The following is an 18,441-nucleotide window of genomic DNA, read 5'->3' as shown; positions in this document are numbered from 1 at the left end:
GACTGAGAAGTGTGCTGGGACCCTGCTAACCAGGCCCCAGCGTTCTTTCACCTAAAATGTACCATTGTCTCCACAATTGGCACAACCCTGGCACCCAGGTAAGTCCCTTGTAACTGGTACCCCTGGTACCAAGGGCCCTGATGCCAGGAAAGGTCTCTAAGGGCTGCAGCATGTCTTATGCCACCCTGGGGACCCCTCACTCAGCACAGACACACTGCTTGCCAGCTTGCGTGTGCTGGTGGGGAGAAAATGACTAAGTCGACATGGCACTCCCCTCAGGGTGCCATGCCAACCTCACACTGCCTATGGCATAGGTAAGTCACCCCTCTAACAGGCCTTACAGCCCTAAGGCAGGGTGCACTATACCACAGGTGAGGGCATAGGTGCATGAGCACTATGCCCCTACAGTGTCTAAGCCAAACCTTAGACATTGTAAGTGCAGGGTAGCCATAAGAGTATATGGTCTGGAAGTCTGTCAAAAACGAACTCCACAGCTCCATAATGGCTACACTGAATACTGGGAAGTTTGGTATCAAACTTCTCAGAATAATAAACCCACACTGATGCCAGTGTTGGACTTATTACAAAATGCACACAGAGGGCATCTTAGAGATGCCCCCTGTATTTTACCCAATTGTTCAGTGCAGGACTGACTGGTCTGTGCCAGCATGCTGCTGAGAGACGAGTTTCTGACCCCATGTGGTGAGGGCCTTTGTGCTCTCGGAGGACAGAAACAAAAGCCTGCTCTGAGGAACTGTAACACCTAGCAGTGAGCCTTAAAGGCTCAGGCTTCGTGTTACAATGCCCCAGGGAACTCAAGCTAGTGGAGATGCCCGCCCCCTGGACACAGCCCCCACTTTTGGCAGCAAGTCCAGGAGAGATAATGAGAAAAACAAGGAGGAGTCACCCACCAGTCAGGACAGCCCCTAAGGTGTCCTGAGCTGAGGTGACCCCTGCCTTTAGAAATCCTCCATCTTGATTTTGGAGGATTCCCCCAATAGGAATAGGGATGTGCCCCCCCTCCCCTCAGGGAGGAGGCACAAAGAGGGTGTAGCCAGCCTCAAGGACAGTAGCCATTGGCTACTGCCCTCCCAGACTTAAACACACTCCTAAATTCAGTATTTAGGGGCTCCCCAGAACCTAGGAAACTAGATTCCTGCAACCTAAGACGAAGAAGGACAGCAGAGCTGAAAAACCTGCAGAGAAGACGTAGACACCAACTGCTTTGGCCCCAGCTCTACCGGCCTGTCTCCCCACTTCAAGAGAACTGCTACAGCAACGCGTTCCACAGGGTCCAGCGACCTCTGAAGCCTCAGAGGACTACCCTGCATCTAAAAGGACCAAGAACTCCCGAGGACAGCGGCTCTGCTCCAAAGAAGAAACATCTTTGCAACAAAGAAGCAACTTTGAAAGAACACACGATTCCTGCCGGAAGCGTGAGACTTTGCACTCTGCACCAGACGCCCCCGGCTCGACTTGTGGAGAACCAACACTACAGGGAGGACTCCCCGGCGACTGTGAGCCCTTGAGTAGCCAGAGTTGACCCCCCTGAGCCCCCACAGTGATACCTGCAGAGGGAATCCAGAGGCTCCCCCCGACTACGACTGCCTGCTTCTAAGAACCCGACGCCTGGTAAGGACACTGCACCCGCAGCCCCCAGGACCTGAAGGATCCGACCTCCAGTGCAGGAGCGACCCCCAGGTGGCCCTCTCCCTTGTCCAGGTGGTGGCTACACCGAGGAGCCCCCCCCTTGCCTGCATCGCTGAAGAGACCCTTGGGTCTCCCATTGAACTACATTGCAAACCCGACGCCTATTTGCACACTGCACCCGGCCGCCCTGTGCCGCTGAGGGTGTACTTTTTGTGCTGACTTGTGTCCCCCCTGGTGCCCTACAAAACCGCCCTGGTCTGCCCTCCGAAGACACGGGTACTTACCTGCTGGCAGACTGGAACCGGGGCACCCCCTTCTCCATTGAAGCCTATGCATTTTGGGCACCACTTTGACCTCTGCACCTGACCGGCCCGGAGCTGCTGGTGTGGTAACCTTTGGGGTTGCCCTGAACCCCCAACGGTGGGCTACCTTGGCCCCAACTTTGATCCCTGTAGGTGGTTTACTTAACTGCAAAACTAACAAATACTTACCTCCCCCAGGAACTGTTGAAATTTGCACTGTGTCCAGTTTTAAAATAGCTTATTGCCATTTGTGTGAAAACTGTATATGCTATTTTGCTAATTCAAAGTTCCTAAAGTTCCTAAGTGAAATACCTTTCATTTAAAGTATTGTTTGTAAATCTTGAACCTGTGGTTCTTAAAATAAACTAAGAAAATATATTTTTCTATATAAAAAACCTATTGGCCTGGAATTGTCTTTGAGTGTGTGTTCCTCATTTATTGCCTGTGTGTACAACAAATGCTAAACACTACCCTCTGATAAGCCTACTGCTCGACCACACTACCACAAAATAGAGCATTAGAATTATCTCTTTTTGCCACTATCTTACCTCTAAGGGGAACCCTTGGACTCTGTGCATGCTATTTCTTACTTTGAAATAGTACATACAGAGCCAACTTCCTACTACATGGAAAATGTCACTTACCCAGTGTACATCTGTTCGTGGCATTAGTCGCTGCAGATTCACATGCTGTGCACATCCCGCCATCTGGTGTTGGGCTCGGAGTGCTACAAGTTGTTTTTCTTCGAAGAAGTCTTTTCAAGTCACGAGACCGAGGGACTCCTCCCATTTCGACTCCATTGCGCATGGGCGTCGACTCCATCTAAGATTGTTTTCCCCGCAGAGGGTGAGGTAGGAGTTGTGTATGCTAGTAATAGTGCCCATGCAATGGAGGGAATGCGTATGTACATAATGAAGTTTAAAGTAATATATTTACAAATGTTTAAGATCTACTTCTAAACGGATACAGGCTCCTGGGGAGGCGGGTGGGCGCATGTGAATCTGCAGCGACTAATGCCACGAACAGATGTACACTGGATAAGTGACATTTTCCGTTCGATGGCATGTGTAGCTGCAGATACACATGCTGTGCATAGACTAGTAAGCAGTTATCGCCCCAAAAGCGGTGGTTCAGCCTGTAGGAGTTGAAGTAGTTTGAAATAATGTTCTTAGTACAGCTTGACCTACTGGTGCCTGTTGTGCAGTTAACACATCTACACAGTAGTGCTTGGTAAATGTATGAGGCGTAGACCATGTTGATGCCTTACATATTTCGTTCATTGGAATATTTCCTAGAAAGGCCATGGTAGCACTTTTCTTTCTGGTTGAGTGTGCCTTTGGTGTAATAGGCAGTTCTCTTTTAGCTTTAAGATAGCAGGTTTGAATGCACTTAACTATCCATCTAGCAATGCCTTGTTTTGAAATTGGATTTCCTGTATGAGGTTTTTGAAAGGCGATAAATAGTTGTTTTGTCTTTCGAATTAGTTTTGTTCTATCAATGTAGTACATTAGTGCTCTTTTGATGTCTAATGTATGTAGTGCTCTTTCAGCTACAGAATCTGGCTGTGGGAAGAACACTGGTAATTCTACCGTTTGATTCAAGTGGAACGGTGAGATTACTTTTGGTAAAAATTTAGGATTGGTCCGTAGAACAACTTTATTTTTGTGTATTTGAATAAATGGTTCTTGAATGGTAAATGCTTGAATTTCACTCACTCTTCTTAGAGATGTGATGGCAATTAAAAATGCAACTTTCCACGTTAAGCATTGCATTTCACAAGAGTGCATGGGCTCAAAAGGTGGACCCATGAGTCGTGTTAAGACAATGTTGAGGTTCCATGAAGGAACTGGTGGTGTTCTTGGTGCTATAATTCTCTTTAGGCCTTCCATAAACGCTTTTATGACTGGTATCCTAAATAATGAAGTTGAGTGTGTAATTTGCAGGTAAGCTGAAATTGCCGTAAGATGTATTTTAATGAAAGAGAAAGCTAGTTTAGATTTTTGCAAATGTAGTAAGTATCCTACTATCTCTTTTGCAGATGCGTGTAAAGGTTGAATTTGATTATTATGGCAGTAATAAACAAATCTTTTCCACTTATTTGCATAGCAGTGTCTAGTGGTAGGTTTTCTAGCTTGTTTTATGACCTCCATACATTCCTGTGTGAGGTCTAAGTGCCCGAATTCTAGGATTTCAGGAGCCAAATTGCTAGATTCAGCGATGCTGGATTTGGATGTCTGATCTGTTGTTTGTGTTGTGTTAACAGATCTGGTCTGTTTGGCAGTTTGACATGAGGTACTACTGAAAGGTCTAGTAGTGTTGTGTACCAAGGTTGCCTTGCCCATGTTGGTGCTATTAGTATGAGTTTGAGTTTATTTTGACTCAACTTGTTTACTAGATATTGAAGAAGTGGGAGAGGGGGAAAAGCATACGCAAATATCCCTGACCAGTTCATCCATAGTGCATTGCCCTGAGACTGATGTTGTGGGTACCTGGATGCGAAGTTTTGGCATTTTGAGTTTTCTTTTGTTGCAAATAGATCTATTTGTGGCGTTCCCCACATTCTGAAGTAAGTGTTCAGTATTTGGGGGTGAATTTCCCATTCGTGGATCTGTTGGTGATCCCGAGAGAGATTGTCTGCTAACTGATTCTGAATCCCTGGAATAAATTGTGCTATTAGGCGAGTGTGGTTGTGAATCGCCCAATGCCATATTTTTTGTGTTAGGAGACACAACTGTGTTGAGTGTGTTCCTCCCTGTTTGTTTAGGTAATACATTGTTGTCATGTTGTCTGTTTTGACAAGAGTGTATTTGTGGGTTATTATGGGTTGAAATGCTTTCAGCGCTAGAAACACCGCTAACAGTTCTAAGTGGTTTATATGAAACTGTCTTTGCTGAATGTCCCATTGTCCTTGGATGCCGTGCTGACTGAGGTGTGCTCCCCACCCTGTCATGGATGCATCTGTCGTTATTACGTATTGTGGCACTGGGTCTTGAAAAGGCCGCCCTTGGTTTAAATTTATACTGTTCCACCATTGAAGCGAGATGTATGTTTGGCGGTCTATCAACACCAGATCTAGAAGTTGACCCTGTGCCTGTGACCACTGTGATGCTAGGCACTGTTGTAAGGGCCGCATGTGCAACCTTGCGTTTGGGACAATGGCTATGCATGAGGACATCATGCCTAGGAGTTTCATTACTAATTTGACCTGTATCTTTTGGTTTGGATACATGGCTTGTATTACATTGTGGAATGTTTGGACTCTTTGTGGACTTGGAGTGGCAATTCCTTTTGCTGTGTTGATTGTCGCTCTTAAGTATTGCTGTGTTTGACACAGCAGAAGGTGTGACTTTGTGTAGTTGATTGAGAAACCTAGTTTGTGGAGGATTTCTATGACATATTTTGTGTGTTGTAAACACCGTCTTAGCGTGTTGGTTTTGATTAACCAATCGTCTAGGTACGGGAACACATGTATTTGCTGCCTTCTGATATGTGCAGCTACTACTGCTAGGCATTTTGTAAAAACTCTTGGCGCAGTCGTTATTCCGAATGGCAACACTTTGAATTGGTAATGTATCCCTTGGAATACAAACCTTAGGTACTTTCTGTGTGAAGGATGTATTGGTATATGGAAATATACATCCTTTAGATCCAGTGTTGTCATGTAGTCTTGTTGTTTGAGAAGTGGGATTACTTCTTGTAATGTAACCATGTGAAAGTGGTCTGATTTGATGTATGTATTTAATATTCTGAGATCTAGTATAGGTCTTAGAGTTATGTCTTTTTTGGGTATCAGAAAGTACAGTGAGTAAACTCCTGTGTTTAGTTCTTGTTTTGGTACTAATTCTATTGCCTCTTTTTGGAGCAATGCTTGAACTTCTAATCCTAGAAGATTTATATGTTGTTTTGACATACTGTGTGTTTTCGGTGGGACTGTTGAAAGTACAGTGAGTAAACTCCTGTGTTTAGTTCTTGTTTTGGTACTAATTCTATTGCCTCTTTTTGGAGCAATGCTTGAACTTCTAATCCTAGAAGATTTATATGTTGTTTTGACATACTGTGTGTTTTCGGTGGGACTGTTGGAGGGAATTCGAGAAATTCTATGCAATAACCATGCTGGATAATTGCTAAGACCCAAGTGTCTGTTGTTATTTCCTCCCAATGTTTGTAAAACTTGGTTAGTCTCCCCCCCACAGGTGTTGTGTTGGGGATTTGGGACCTTGAAGTCACTGCTTGTTTGGAGGAGTTTTGGGACTTTGGAATTTTCCTCTATTCCTTTGAAATTGTCCCCCTCTATATTGTCCCCGAAAACCTCCCCGCTGATACTGGCTCTGGTAAGTGGGCTTTGTTTGTGAGGTTGTGGCTTCTGTGGTTTGCCCTCGAAACCCCCCTCGAAATTGTGTCTTTCGAAATGTGCCTCTGCTCTGTGGGGAGTAGAGTGCGCCCATGGCTTTGGCCGTGTCAGTGTCTTTCTTAAGTTTTTCGATCGCAGTGTCCACCTCCGGCCCAAACAACTGCTGTCCGTTGAATGGCATATTCAGCACAGCTTGCTGTATCTCTGGTTTAAATCCTGATGTACGCAGCCATGCATGTCTCCTTATTGTTACTGCTGTGTTGACTGTTCTAGCAGCTGTGTCTGCAGCATCCATTGCTGACCGTATCTGGTTATTGGAGATACTTTGTCCTTCTTCTACTACTTGCTGCGCTCTTTTTTGGAACCCCTTGGGTAAATGTTCAATAAAGTGTTGCATCTCATCCCAATGGGCCCTATCATATCTGGCTAACCAAGCTTGCGAATTTGCAATACGCCACTGGTTTGCTGCCTGTGCCGACACCCTTTTGCCTGCAGCATCGAATTTTCGACTTTCTTTATCTGGAGGTGGTGCATCTCCTGAAGTATGAGAGTTGGCTCTTTTGCGCGCTGCTCTACTACAACAGAGTCTGGTGTTAGCTGTTGTGTAATGTACAGTGGGTCTGTTGGTAGCGGTTTATATTTTTCATCTACTCTTGGAGTAATGGATCTCCCTTTAACAGGCTCCTCAAACACTTGTTTGGAGTGTTTTAGCATTCCGGGTAGCATAGGAAGACTCGGATATTGGCTGTGTGTGGACGACAGTGTATTAAAAAGAAAGTCGTCTTCAATGGGCTCTGAATGAAGGCTGACATTATGAAATGCTGCTGCTCTTGACACCACCTGTGCGTAGCCTGTACTATCCTCTGGTGGCGATGGTCTAGCTGGATAGCATTCCGGACTATTATCTGATACCGGTGCGTCATAAAGGTCCCATGCGTCAGGGTCATCTTGACTCATTCCTGTATGAGTTGGGGATTGCATCATTGGTGGAGTGGCTACCGGTGATGGTTGCAGAGAGTGATGTGGGGATGGTGGCGGTGTTACTTGTTTAGCCACCTTTGCGTGTGGCTGTTTGTCCTTGTCTTGGAAGGCAAACTTGCGTTTCATTTTGACTGGAGGAAGAGTGCTGATCTTCCCTGTATCTTTTTGAATAAAGAGCCATCTTTGTGTGTGATCTGGCTCTATTGTCTCTAATTCTTGTCCAAATCTATGTGTCTTCATTTGTGTGCACAGTCCTTGTTCCTCAGTGTAGGAACTTGTTTTCGGTTCCGAGGCCGGTTGTTTCGGTACCGAAACCTTTTCGGCTGCTTTTTTCGGCTCCGACGAAACCTTCTTTACTTTCGGCGTCGTGCTCTCTCGGTGCCGACCCGTTTCGTGCCACTTTCTCGGTGCTGAATCTTCTCTGAGCCACTATCTCGGGCCCGAGATTGCTGTGTGCCGGTATCTCGACCGGAGTCGGATGACTTCAACACCAGCTCGCCCTTTTTCGGTGCCGATGAACGGTCACCTATTTTTCGGGTTAAGCCATGGCCTGTTGGCGGTGGCGTCCCCTGGGCTTTAGCGGTCTTCTCGTGAGTACTTTGTTTCAATGTCTTACTCACGGTTTTCGGCGTTTCCTCGAGATCGATCTCCTCAGAGTCCGAATCCTGGGTGGAGAATGTTTCTTCCTCCTCCTCGAAACGTCCTTGTCCTATCGGCGCCGACGCCATTTGCAGTCTTCTTGCTCTTCGGTCCCGGAGTGTCTTCCTGGACCGAAACACTCGACAGGCCTCACAAGTATCCTCCCTGTGTTCTGGTGACAAACACAAGTTACAGACCAGATGTTGATCTGTATATGGATACTTGTTATGGCATTTTGGACAGAAGTGGAATGGGGTCCGTTCCATCAGCCTTGAAGAGACACGTGGCCGGGCCGAACAGGCCCCGACGGGGATCGAAAAAAAAACCCGAAGGGCCACCGGAGCTCTTCTTAATTCGGTGTCGATCTGTTGAAACTAACCCGATACCGAACGCAAACAATACCGACGATTTTTCCGAGATTCTAACTAACTTTCCGACCCGAAACACGGAGCGAAAAGGAACACGTCCGAACCCGATGACGGAAAAAAAACAATTTAAGATGGAGTCGACGCCCATGCGCAATGGAGTCGAAATGGGAGGAGTCCCTCGGTCTCGTGACTCGAAAAGACTTCTTCGAAGAAAAACAACTTGTAACACTCCGAGCCCAACACCAGATGGCGGGATGTGCACAGCATGTGTATCTGCAGCTACACATGCCATCGAACATATATATATATATATATATATATATATATATATATATATATATATACACACACATATACATATATATATATATATATATATACACACACACACACACACACACATACATATAAAAGCACCTGGAGTGGCACACGGCCAATGGACGGACACTGATTGCAAACATGAAGCTGTGCTTGGTTCATGCTCCACAGCAGGGACAGTAGCCACAAGAAGAATGGAGGGTGGTGAGCAGGAAGCAGGAAAGAGGAAAGAAGCAAGGAAACTTGAGTAAAGTGGAAATCAACCAATGGCAAGTATTGATAAGTAATGGGTGGGACGTTTAAGTTTTTTTTTTTTTTTTTAATAAAAATAGCTTTCTGTGACAGTGCGTGCACTATGTCATCAAAACCTAAAAATGCCTTTGTATATTTTGCCTTTTTTTGATGATGCTGTGCAACATTTAGCTTAAGGCATGAAACATTTTACGTATGTGGCATTCACAGGAAACCAGCGTGTCAAGACTAGAGAGCTCAGGCAATCTGATTTTTTCAATAATTGATAGTCTTAACGGCTTAAGAAAGACTGTCCAGGGCTGAAATTGAGATATATTAGCAACTGTATTCCAGGATTAAATAAACCCAAACAGAAGACAAAAACTACAGATGTAGGATCTTTCAAGAAACAAAGAGTTCACTGACATTGCAGTGCTTTTCTGTACTCCAATGGCACATGTCACTAAAGGCTTATAATTTGAGACCCACTGACTGTCATAAAACTGCATCTGTACTCTTAAACTCTTAAAATCTTTTTTTTTTTTTTTAAAGTAAATGGAAGAAAACGTACCCTTTGTCGTAGAAGGATGTGTGTCCTGAATGGGAGAACTTTGTGCAGCTGCTGTTCAATAAGCTGTTGTTTACATTTGTTGGTACATAGGATTTCCGAGACGCCTGGTCCTTTGCAAAATTTCTGCAAGCAGCTAATTTGGATTCTAAGGCCTGAGGAGGAAAAAGAAAAAAAGGAAAAACTGAAAACATTTCAACTTTTCGGGACATTAAAAACTGCTTTTGCAATTAGTATTCTCTAAAGTGCTATTCAGATTCTGCTTTGTTCTGCTTTAATACAAAGTACGCTCAGAGGTAGACAAACCAAGTACAAAATTTAAAAAAATTACTTAATTTATAGCATGGCCCTAGCCTCCTGGGCAGCACAGTAACAAAGGAAACATACATAAATATGGGTAAAGAGATAGACATGAGAGAGAGAGAGAGATAATCAGCTACTCTGAAGAAGTGATCTTTTAGATTCTTTCTGAATGCCAGGAGATCTGGATTCAGCCTAAAGGGTTTTGGAATCATGTTCCACCACTCAGGCCCTAGGCAGAAGGTTTGTTTTTATATTCTGCTTCTGTTTGTTTCCCTAGGCATTTCCAAAATGTGAGGTTTTCTGTTCCCAGTGTGATTGTATCAACTCTGACTTGAAGTGTGTTATCAGGCTGGCTAGTATTCCTGTGCAATATATGTTGTTATACATGGAAACCTTGGCTTAGTTTCCCCCTAACCTTTTTCCTTCAAGCCTCCTGTTTTTGTGGACTTTGCTTTTGCTGGCCTTAGGACTCTGCACACTTTACCACTGCTAACCAGTACTAAAGTGTTTGTGCTTTTTGCTTAAAACATGGTAACACTGGTGTAAGGAAATGCCTCCTTGGCATGGTTACCCCCTGACTGTTTGCCTTTGCTGATGCCAAGTTATGATTTGAAAGTGTGCTGAGGCCTGCTAACCAGGCCCCAGCACCAGTGTTCTTTCCCTAAAACTGTACCTTTGTTTTCACAATTGGCACACCCTGGCATCCGGTAAGTCCCTTGTAACTGGTACCCCTGGTACCAAGGGCCCTGATGCCAGGGAAGGTCTCTAAGGGCTGCAGCATGTCTTATGCCACCCTGGGGACCCCTCACTCAGCACAGACACACTGCTTGCCAGCTTGTGTGTGCTGGTGGGGAGAAAATGACCAAGTCGACATGGCACTCCCCTCAGGGTGCCATGCCAACCTCACACTGCCCATGGCATAGATAAGTCACCCCTCTAGCAGGCCTTACAGCCCTAAGGCAGGGTGCACTATACCATAGGTGAGGGCATAGGTGCATGAGCACTATGCCCCTACAGTGTCTAAGCAAAACCTTAGACATTGTAAGTGCAGGGTAGCCATAAGAGTAAGAGAAAAACTATAAAGGAGTTCCCTAAGAGAATGCTAGTAGCTCAATCAGGGAAAAATACGAGTAGGAGAAACTACGACGTGAGCTACAGTAATAATATAATATCTGAAGATATAATAAACTTCAGGATTAAATCCCTATAGGGGCTGATAAATGCAGGCTGATAGATTAAGGTCATTCAAAAAAGTGATGCCAGACTGCTAAACAGAATCGAATAATAACAAGGGAAAACAGGGGACAAATTCACAATTAGAAAAACTTTAATTGAATAATATAAATAGACATATAATCGTGACATGTAAAAAATGTGAATTTATAAAACATTAGTATTCTAATTCAGACACACCACAGTCAGACTAAACGACCAAGGACAATATAGTAAAATCAAACAAAATTATTTTCTTACACGTATAACAACATTAATAAACTAATACATGGAAAGTACAATAAATACAGACGTATACGAACAATACTCAAACACTGATAGATATAAATCAATAATAGTCTAATACAGAAATAATCTATATTTGAAAGAGAGCGGATCAAAGTGGTGTCGCTACAGCAAGAATGTGCTGTGGGAACCAACGGCCTACGCGCGTTTCGGTGTTCCTAATGGTTATAGGTCACCTTCCTCAGGGCCATTCCCATTGATAAGAGACGACAAAAGTCTAATTTTAGCAGCCAGGTTCTCAGGTTAGTTAGATATTGGATACTTGATATGCTGAAGTCACATAGTCATGTCATCTAATGAAAGAGAAAATGTAGGATTATATACATTTATAGTGTTGTTGGCTTTCTTAAAGTTATTTTTTTTAACTTTAATATGCAGATATATATGTCTACATATACAAATATATAGTAGACGTGCACATTATTAGTTTAGAATAAAGATTAAAGAGCAATCAAGCTTGAAGTTTAGAGTGGAGATAAAGATTGGAAATAGGAATTGGAAAACTAAATGAATAAAAATAAATAATAACTAAACAGACCCACAGGGGGTATAGGTGTAGAAATCGAAATAGATAATTAGCAATGCTTATATTAATTATGTTAGTTAGTAGGGTAATTAAAGTATATGTAGTGGTTAGAATGTGATGAAGTGATACCTTATACGGTGGTACTTAGAGCTTTTGTCCCATGCCCGTGGGAACGTGCATTGGTGCATATTGTGAAATTAGTTCTGTTCAATAAGTATTTACTAGCTTACTTAAGTTGTCTATGCTGGTAATTCAGACAATACTGTTATCACATAGTGGTTCCGATCCTTTATGTGGATATGACAACATCTAGTGTGACAGAAGAAGATGGTCTGGCTATAGGTAAAAACAGTAAATAAATATGAATACTAAAGTATATGCAATGCATGACCGATAAAAGTAGCTAACAAACGGTCTGTACAAGGTTATAATAATGTTAATTATAGATTCTAAAATCTATTGTTCAGTAAAGGCTTTAAGGCAAGAGTATAAGTGCTTATGATTACCTGCCAAGGTTTAAAATGCTTCGAGCTGATGTCCTATGTTTTGTAGTCTCTGTTAAAGTTTCGGGCTGATGAAACTTTGAATGAGGAGTCCTACACCAATAAAATTTATTAAGGTTACACTCACCAGAAGTGGTGGAAAATGATAACAAAGCGCCGCTCTTGTCTGATATAGTTTCTTAACAGAAACCGGGAGCAGTCCATAGGGGCTTTCTCCCAGGTCAAATGGCAGAAGCGTGTTAAAAGATAAGGGAAGAGAGACTCACCGATTTGCCGATAAACTCTCCTTTGGTCGATAAACGTGGGCGGCCGCGGCTCCCGTCTGCTTAAATAATGTGATTAATGGGTATGTAGCACGAGGCTAGTCCGCGGCCTCTCATTATAATATTGCGGACTTATATAGCCGCCATATTGGAATTTCGCGATCTAGAGTCTATCAATGCGGCGCAATGGGAGCCTGTCAAACACTTGGGCAATGTGCGCAACAAAAGTGGGGAAGGGAATTTCTCTGGCTGTAAGGGGATGCTATCGGCACTGGTACCTTGTGGGCATGAACGTGAGAGAAATGGCAAAATGTTTTGGCTGAATCAACAGCTGAGTGAAGACAGTCAAATTAATTGCTAGTAGCACTCTATTTCGATTCCAGAAGATACTAAAATTCTAATATACAAAATAGTGCAAAAGGAAAGGGCATGAATAAACATAAGAATGAAAATAGAAACAAGAGCAATGAATTAGGATCGGACAGCTAAGTATACAGCTGGGGATGATGGGAACGGAATATGGAAGAATAAGAAGTAACAGTGCTTATTCAGGGAAGATAGATGTTAGTCAGAGCTCGTTCAGTCCTTTTGCACAGCTATCTAGGGTAAATATCCAAAAAACTTCTCGTTTTTTCCTTATTTTATGGTCATCTATCTGTCCTGCTTTCTTGATTTTTTCCATAACGGTCCAAGTAAGATCGTCTACTTGGTGTCCATGCTGTTTCCAATGGGATACTAGAGGGGCACTTTCTTTAACGTTTCTGATATTCAACATATGTTCTAATATTCTTACTTTGACTTCCCTTCCTGTCTCACCTATGTAAAGTAGGGGACATGTACACCTAATCAAATAAATACAATTGGCAGTTTTGCAGTTGGTCATATCTGTAAATGCATAGTTATTACCTTTCCAGGAAAAGGAATCGCCCACAATTGCTCTGGGGCAAGCTTTGCAGTTGCCGCATTTGTGGTGTCCATTGATCGGTCGATCTCCACATATGGATTTTTGGCAAAAACTTTCATTTTTAGGAAGGGATGCCCTCACCAATTTATTGGAGATATTCTGGTTCTTCCTAAACGATAGGAGAGGACGTCTTAGTGGTACCTGGTTAGGATTGCTGTTAAGGCTATTCCAATTAGAGAGGATAATTTTTCTGATTTTTTCATTCAAATTAGAGTGTTGAATTACACAGGCCAGTGTGGACATAGGTTTTTTGTTGTTATTCCTTTGTTTTTCGAACATGCTGGTCCTGTTATAATACTTGGCTCTTTTGTACGAGTCTCTAATCAGTTTTTTAGGATATCCTCTCAATAGGAATTTTTGTTGTAGTATGTTAGCATGATGTTCGAAGTCGGATATGCTAGAACAATTTCTGCGGACCCTTAAAAATTGGCTAAAAGGTATCCCTTGTTTTTGGCAGGAAGGGTGGAAACTGTCGAAATGGAGGATGGTATTTCTCGCTGTAGGTTTGATGAATAGGGACATTTGAAGTTGGGAGTTGTTATGGCCTATCCAGAGATCTAGGAATTCAACTTTGCTTCTATTGGTGTGGAAGGTAAACTTGAGATTGGGGTCACATAAATTTATCCACTGACTGAATTCTAGTAGGAATTCCTCTTCACCTGTCCAGATGAAGAAGATATCGTCTATAAATCGAGACCAGGAATGGATATTTTCAAAGAACGGTGCTATCTCGTTGTAGACACATTTTTCCTCAAAGGAGCCTACATAAATATTTGCAACACTTAGGGCACAGGCAGCCCCCATACTGACCCCTTTCTTTTGTTGGAAAATCTGGTTGTCAAATTCAAAGAAATTTTCTCGCAACACGATGTCTAGGCACTGTAGAACGAAGACAGAATGTTCTGTCATGCCTTCTTTTTCAAATAAGGAAGCCACTGCTTGCCAGGCTTCTTGCTGGGGGATATTAGTGTATAGTGCTTCAATATCCATCGTGACTAATAGTTGAGTGTTCGGATTAAAAGGGTGTCCTTCTAGTTTAGCGATGATATGACTAGTATCTCGAATATATGCTGGGAGTTGGGCTACCTTCGGGCTCAGAAAATTCTCCATATATTTGGACAAGGGCTCAGTAAAAGCTCCTACAGTGGAGACTATGGGGCGCATGGGGGGATCTGTTACGTTTTTGTGTATTTTAGGGACACCGTAGAATACTGGTGTCCTGGTCTTCACAGGGTTCAGATACTGTAGTTCTTGGTGACAGATAAGTCCACTATCGTATGCTTCATTAGTGATTTGAGCTATTTCTCTTTTTACCCGTTCTTGCCAATTTGTATTAGTTTTTTGGTAGTAATGAGAATCATTAAGCATAGTCTGGATCTTATATTTATATACTTCTGTATCTAATAGGACTATGCCGCCACCTTTATCGCATGGTTTGACTGTGGTGGTCTTATCTTTTTGTAGGTTTTGGAGAGCTTGGTATTCCCCTTTATTTAAATTAAAGCAGGGTTTAGGGACAAATTTCAGCAGCGATTGAATTTTCTCTGTGACAACATTTTCAAAGATTTTTACTTCAGGTCCTACTGCATCTAAATATGGTGTAAAAGTGGAAGTTGGTTTAAGGCCTGATTGATTGGGCTCCCTATTGTCTACTTTGTCCTAAAAAAATCTGGTAAGTCTAATTCTTCTAAAGAAAGCGTGTAGATCAGAGAGAAGGTCAAATTTGTTAATAATAGTAGTGGGAATGAAGGACAATCCTTTCTTAAGCAATGATTCTGTATCTGTATCTATAGGGATAGCTCTAAGATTGAAGACCGGTACTACCTTTAGTCCCTCCCGTATTGTTGTCTCCAGGTTTGTAGGGTATGTGGCCCATTGTCCACATTCTGGTATCTGTTTCTCTGAAAATTCCTGTATCTTGTTCGGGGTCTTCCTCCCCTGGATAAAAAATGATGACTAGCTCGGTTGGGGCCTTCAGTGGAGCCCAATCTGCCACTGAATTGTTCTAACTGATTAGAGGTTCCTTCTCCTTCAGATTCGGAGGTATCTGAAAAAGTGACAATTTATTTTTATTTTTTATTTTTTTGTGTGTCCAGAATTGTCGATCTTATCGGTCATGCATTGCATATACTTTAGTATTCATATTTATTTACTGTTTTTACCTATAGCCAGACCATCTTCTGTCACACTAGATGTTGTCATATCCACATAAAGGATCGGAACCACTATGTGATAACAGTATTGTCTGAATTACCAGCATAGACAACTTAAGTAAGCTAGTAAATACTTATTGAACAGAACTAATTTCACAATATGCACCGATGCACGTTCCCACGGGCATGGGACAAAAGCTCTAAGTACCACCGTATAAGGTATCACTTCATCACATTCTAACCACTACATATACTTTAACTACCCTACTAACTAACATAATTAATATAAGCATTGCTAATTATCTATTTCGATTTCTACACCTATACCCCCTATGGGTCTGTTTAGTTATTATTTATTTTTATTCATTTAGTTTTCCAATTCCTATTTCCAATCTTTATCTCCACTCTAAACTTCAAGCTTGATTGCTCTTTAATCTTTATTCTAAACTAATAATGTACACGTCTACTATATATTTGTATATGTAGACATATATATCTGCATATTAAAGTTAAAAAAGATAACTTTAAGAAAGCCAACAACACTATAAATGTATATAATCCTACATTTTCTCTTTCATTAGATGACATGACTATGTGACTTCAGCATATCAAGTATCCAATATCTAACTAACCTGAGAACCTGGCTGCTAAAATTAGACTTTTGTCGTCTCTTATTAATGGGAATGGCCCTGAGGAAGGTGACCTATAACCATTAGGAACACCGAAACGCGCGTAGGCCGTTGGTTCCCACAGCACATCCTTGCTGTAGCGACACCACTTTGAACCGCTCTCTTTCAAATATAGATTATTTCTGTATTAGACTATTATTGATTTATATCTATCAGTGTTTGAGTATTGTTCGTATGCGTCTGTATTTATTGTACTTTCCATGTATTAGTTTATTAATGTTGTTATACGTGTAAGAATATAATTTTGTTTGATTTTACTATATTGTCCTTTGTCGTTTAGTCTGACTGTGGTGTGTCTGAATTAGAATACTAGTGTTTTATAAATTCACATTTTTTACATGTCACGATTATATGTCTATTTATATTAATCAATTAAAGTTTTTCTAATTGTGAATTTGTCCCCTGTTTTCCCTTGTTATTATTCGATTCTGTTTAGCAGTCTGGCATCACTTTTTTGAATGACCTTAATCTATCAGCCTGCATTTATCAGCCCCTATAGGGATTTAATCCTGAAGTTTATTATATCTTCAGATATTATAATATTACTGTAGCTCACGTCGTAGTTTCTCCTAGCCATAAGAGTATATGGTCTGGGAGTCTGTCATACACGAACTCCACAGCACCATGATGGCTTCACTGAAAACTGGAAGTTTGGTATCAAACTTCTCAGCACAATAAATGCACACGGATGCCAGTGTACATTTTATTGTGAAATACACCCCAGAGGGCATCTTAGAGATGCCCCCTGAAAACATACCCGACTTCCAGTGTGGGCTGACTAGTTTTTCCAGCCTGCCACACACCAGACATGTTGCTGGCCACATGGGGAGAGTGCCTTTGTCACTCTGTGGCTAGTAACAAAGCCTGTACTGGGTGGAGGTGCTTCTCACCTCCCCCTGCAGGAACTGTAACACTTGGCGGTGAGCCTCAAAGGCTCACCCCCTTTGTTACAGAGCCACAGGGCACTCCAGCTAGTGGAGATGCCTGCCCCCTCCGGCCACGGCCCCACTTTTGGCGGCAGGGCCGGAGGAGATAATGAGAAAAACAAGGAGGAGTCACTGGCCAGTCAGGACAACCCCTAAGGTGTCCTGAGCTGAGGTGACTCTGACTTTTAGAAATCCTCCATCTTGCAGATGGAGGATTCCCCCAATAGAATTAGGGATGTGCCCCCCTCCCCTCAGGGAGGAGGCACAAAGAGGGTGTAGCCACCTTCAGGGCTAGTAGCCATTGGCTACTAACCCTTCAGACCTAAACACACCCCTAAATTGAGTATTTAGGGGCCCCCAGAACCGAGGAAAACAGATTACTGCAACCTGAAGACAAAGAAGGACTGCTGACCTGAAGCCCTGCAGAGAAGACGGAGACACCAACTGCTTTGGACCCAGCCCTACCGGCCTGTCTCCCCACTTCAAGAAAAACAGCAACAGCGACACGTCCCCCAGGGTCCAGCGACCTCTGAAGCCTCAGAGGACTACCCTGCATCTGTAAGGACCAAGAACTCCCGAGGACAGCAGCTCTGCTCCAAAGAAGCTCCAACTTGGCAACAAAGAAACAACTTTTAAAGGACTGCACGTTTCCCGCCGGAAGCGTGAGACTTTCCACTCTGCACCCGACGTCCCCGGCTCGACCTGCGGAGAAACACTACAGGGAGGACTCCCCGGTGACTGCGACCCTGAGAGTAGCCAGAGTTGAGCCCCCCCCAGCGACACCTGCAGAGGGAATCCAGAGGCTCCCCCTGACCGCGACTGCCGGCTTCCAAGAACCCGACGCCTGGTAAAGACACTGCACCCGCAGCCCCCAGGACCTGAAGGATCAGACCTCCAGTGCAGAAGCTACCCCAGGTGGCCTTCTCCCTTGCCCCGGTGGTGGCTACCCTCTCCCTTGCCTGCTTCGCTCAAGAGACCCCTGGGTCTCCCATTGAAACCTATTGCGAACCAGACGCCTGTTTGCCCACTGCACCCGGCCGCCCCTGTGCCGCTGAGGGTGTACTTTCTGTGCTGACTTTTGTCCCCCCGGTGCCCTACAAAACCCCCCGGTCTGCCCTCCGAAGTCGCGGGTACTTACCTGCTGGCAGACTGGAACCGGGGCACCCCCTTCTCCATTGAAGCCTATGC

At 43.4% G+C, this 18,441-nt stretch overlaps 1 protein-coding gene across 2 annotated transcripts in view; it reads right to left on the bottom strand.

Annotated features, from left to right (window-relative positions):
- The window catches only part of NDEL1 (nudE neurodevelopment protein 1 like 1), a 354,675-nt gene that overhangs the window by 76,526 nt on the left and 259,708 nt on the right, over positions 1-18,441 (bottom strand). For both annotated transcript variants that reach the window (XM_069200297.1, XM_069200298.1), the window contains exon 8: positions 9,412-9,563. In XM_069200297.1, the coding sequence (XP_069056398.1) occupies positions 9,412-9,563 (152 nt within the window). The remainder of the gene's footprint in view (positions 1-9,411; positions 9,564-18,441) is intronic.

This window comes from Pleurodeles waltl, chromosome 7, assembly GCF_031143425.1.
Source record: "Pleurodeles waltl isolate 20211129_DDA chromosome 7, aPleWal1.hap1.20221129, whole genome shotgun sequence".
NCBI classification, from domain to species: domain Eukaryota; kingdom Metazoa; phylum Chordata; class Amphibia; order Caudata; family Salamandridae; genus Pleurodeles; species Pleurodeles waltl.
Note: the sequence above shows the minus strand (reverse complement) of the source record. Positions and strands in the feature narration are given on the sequence as shown.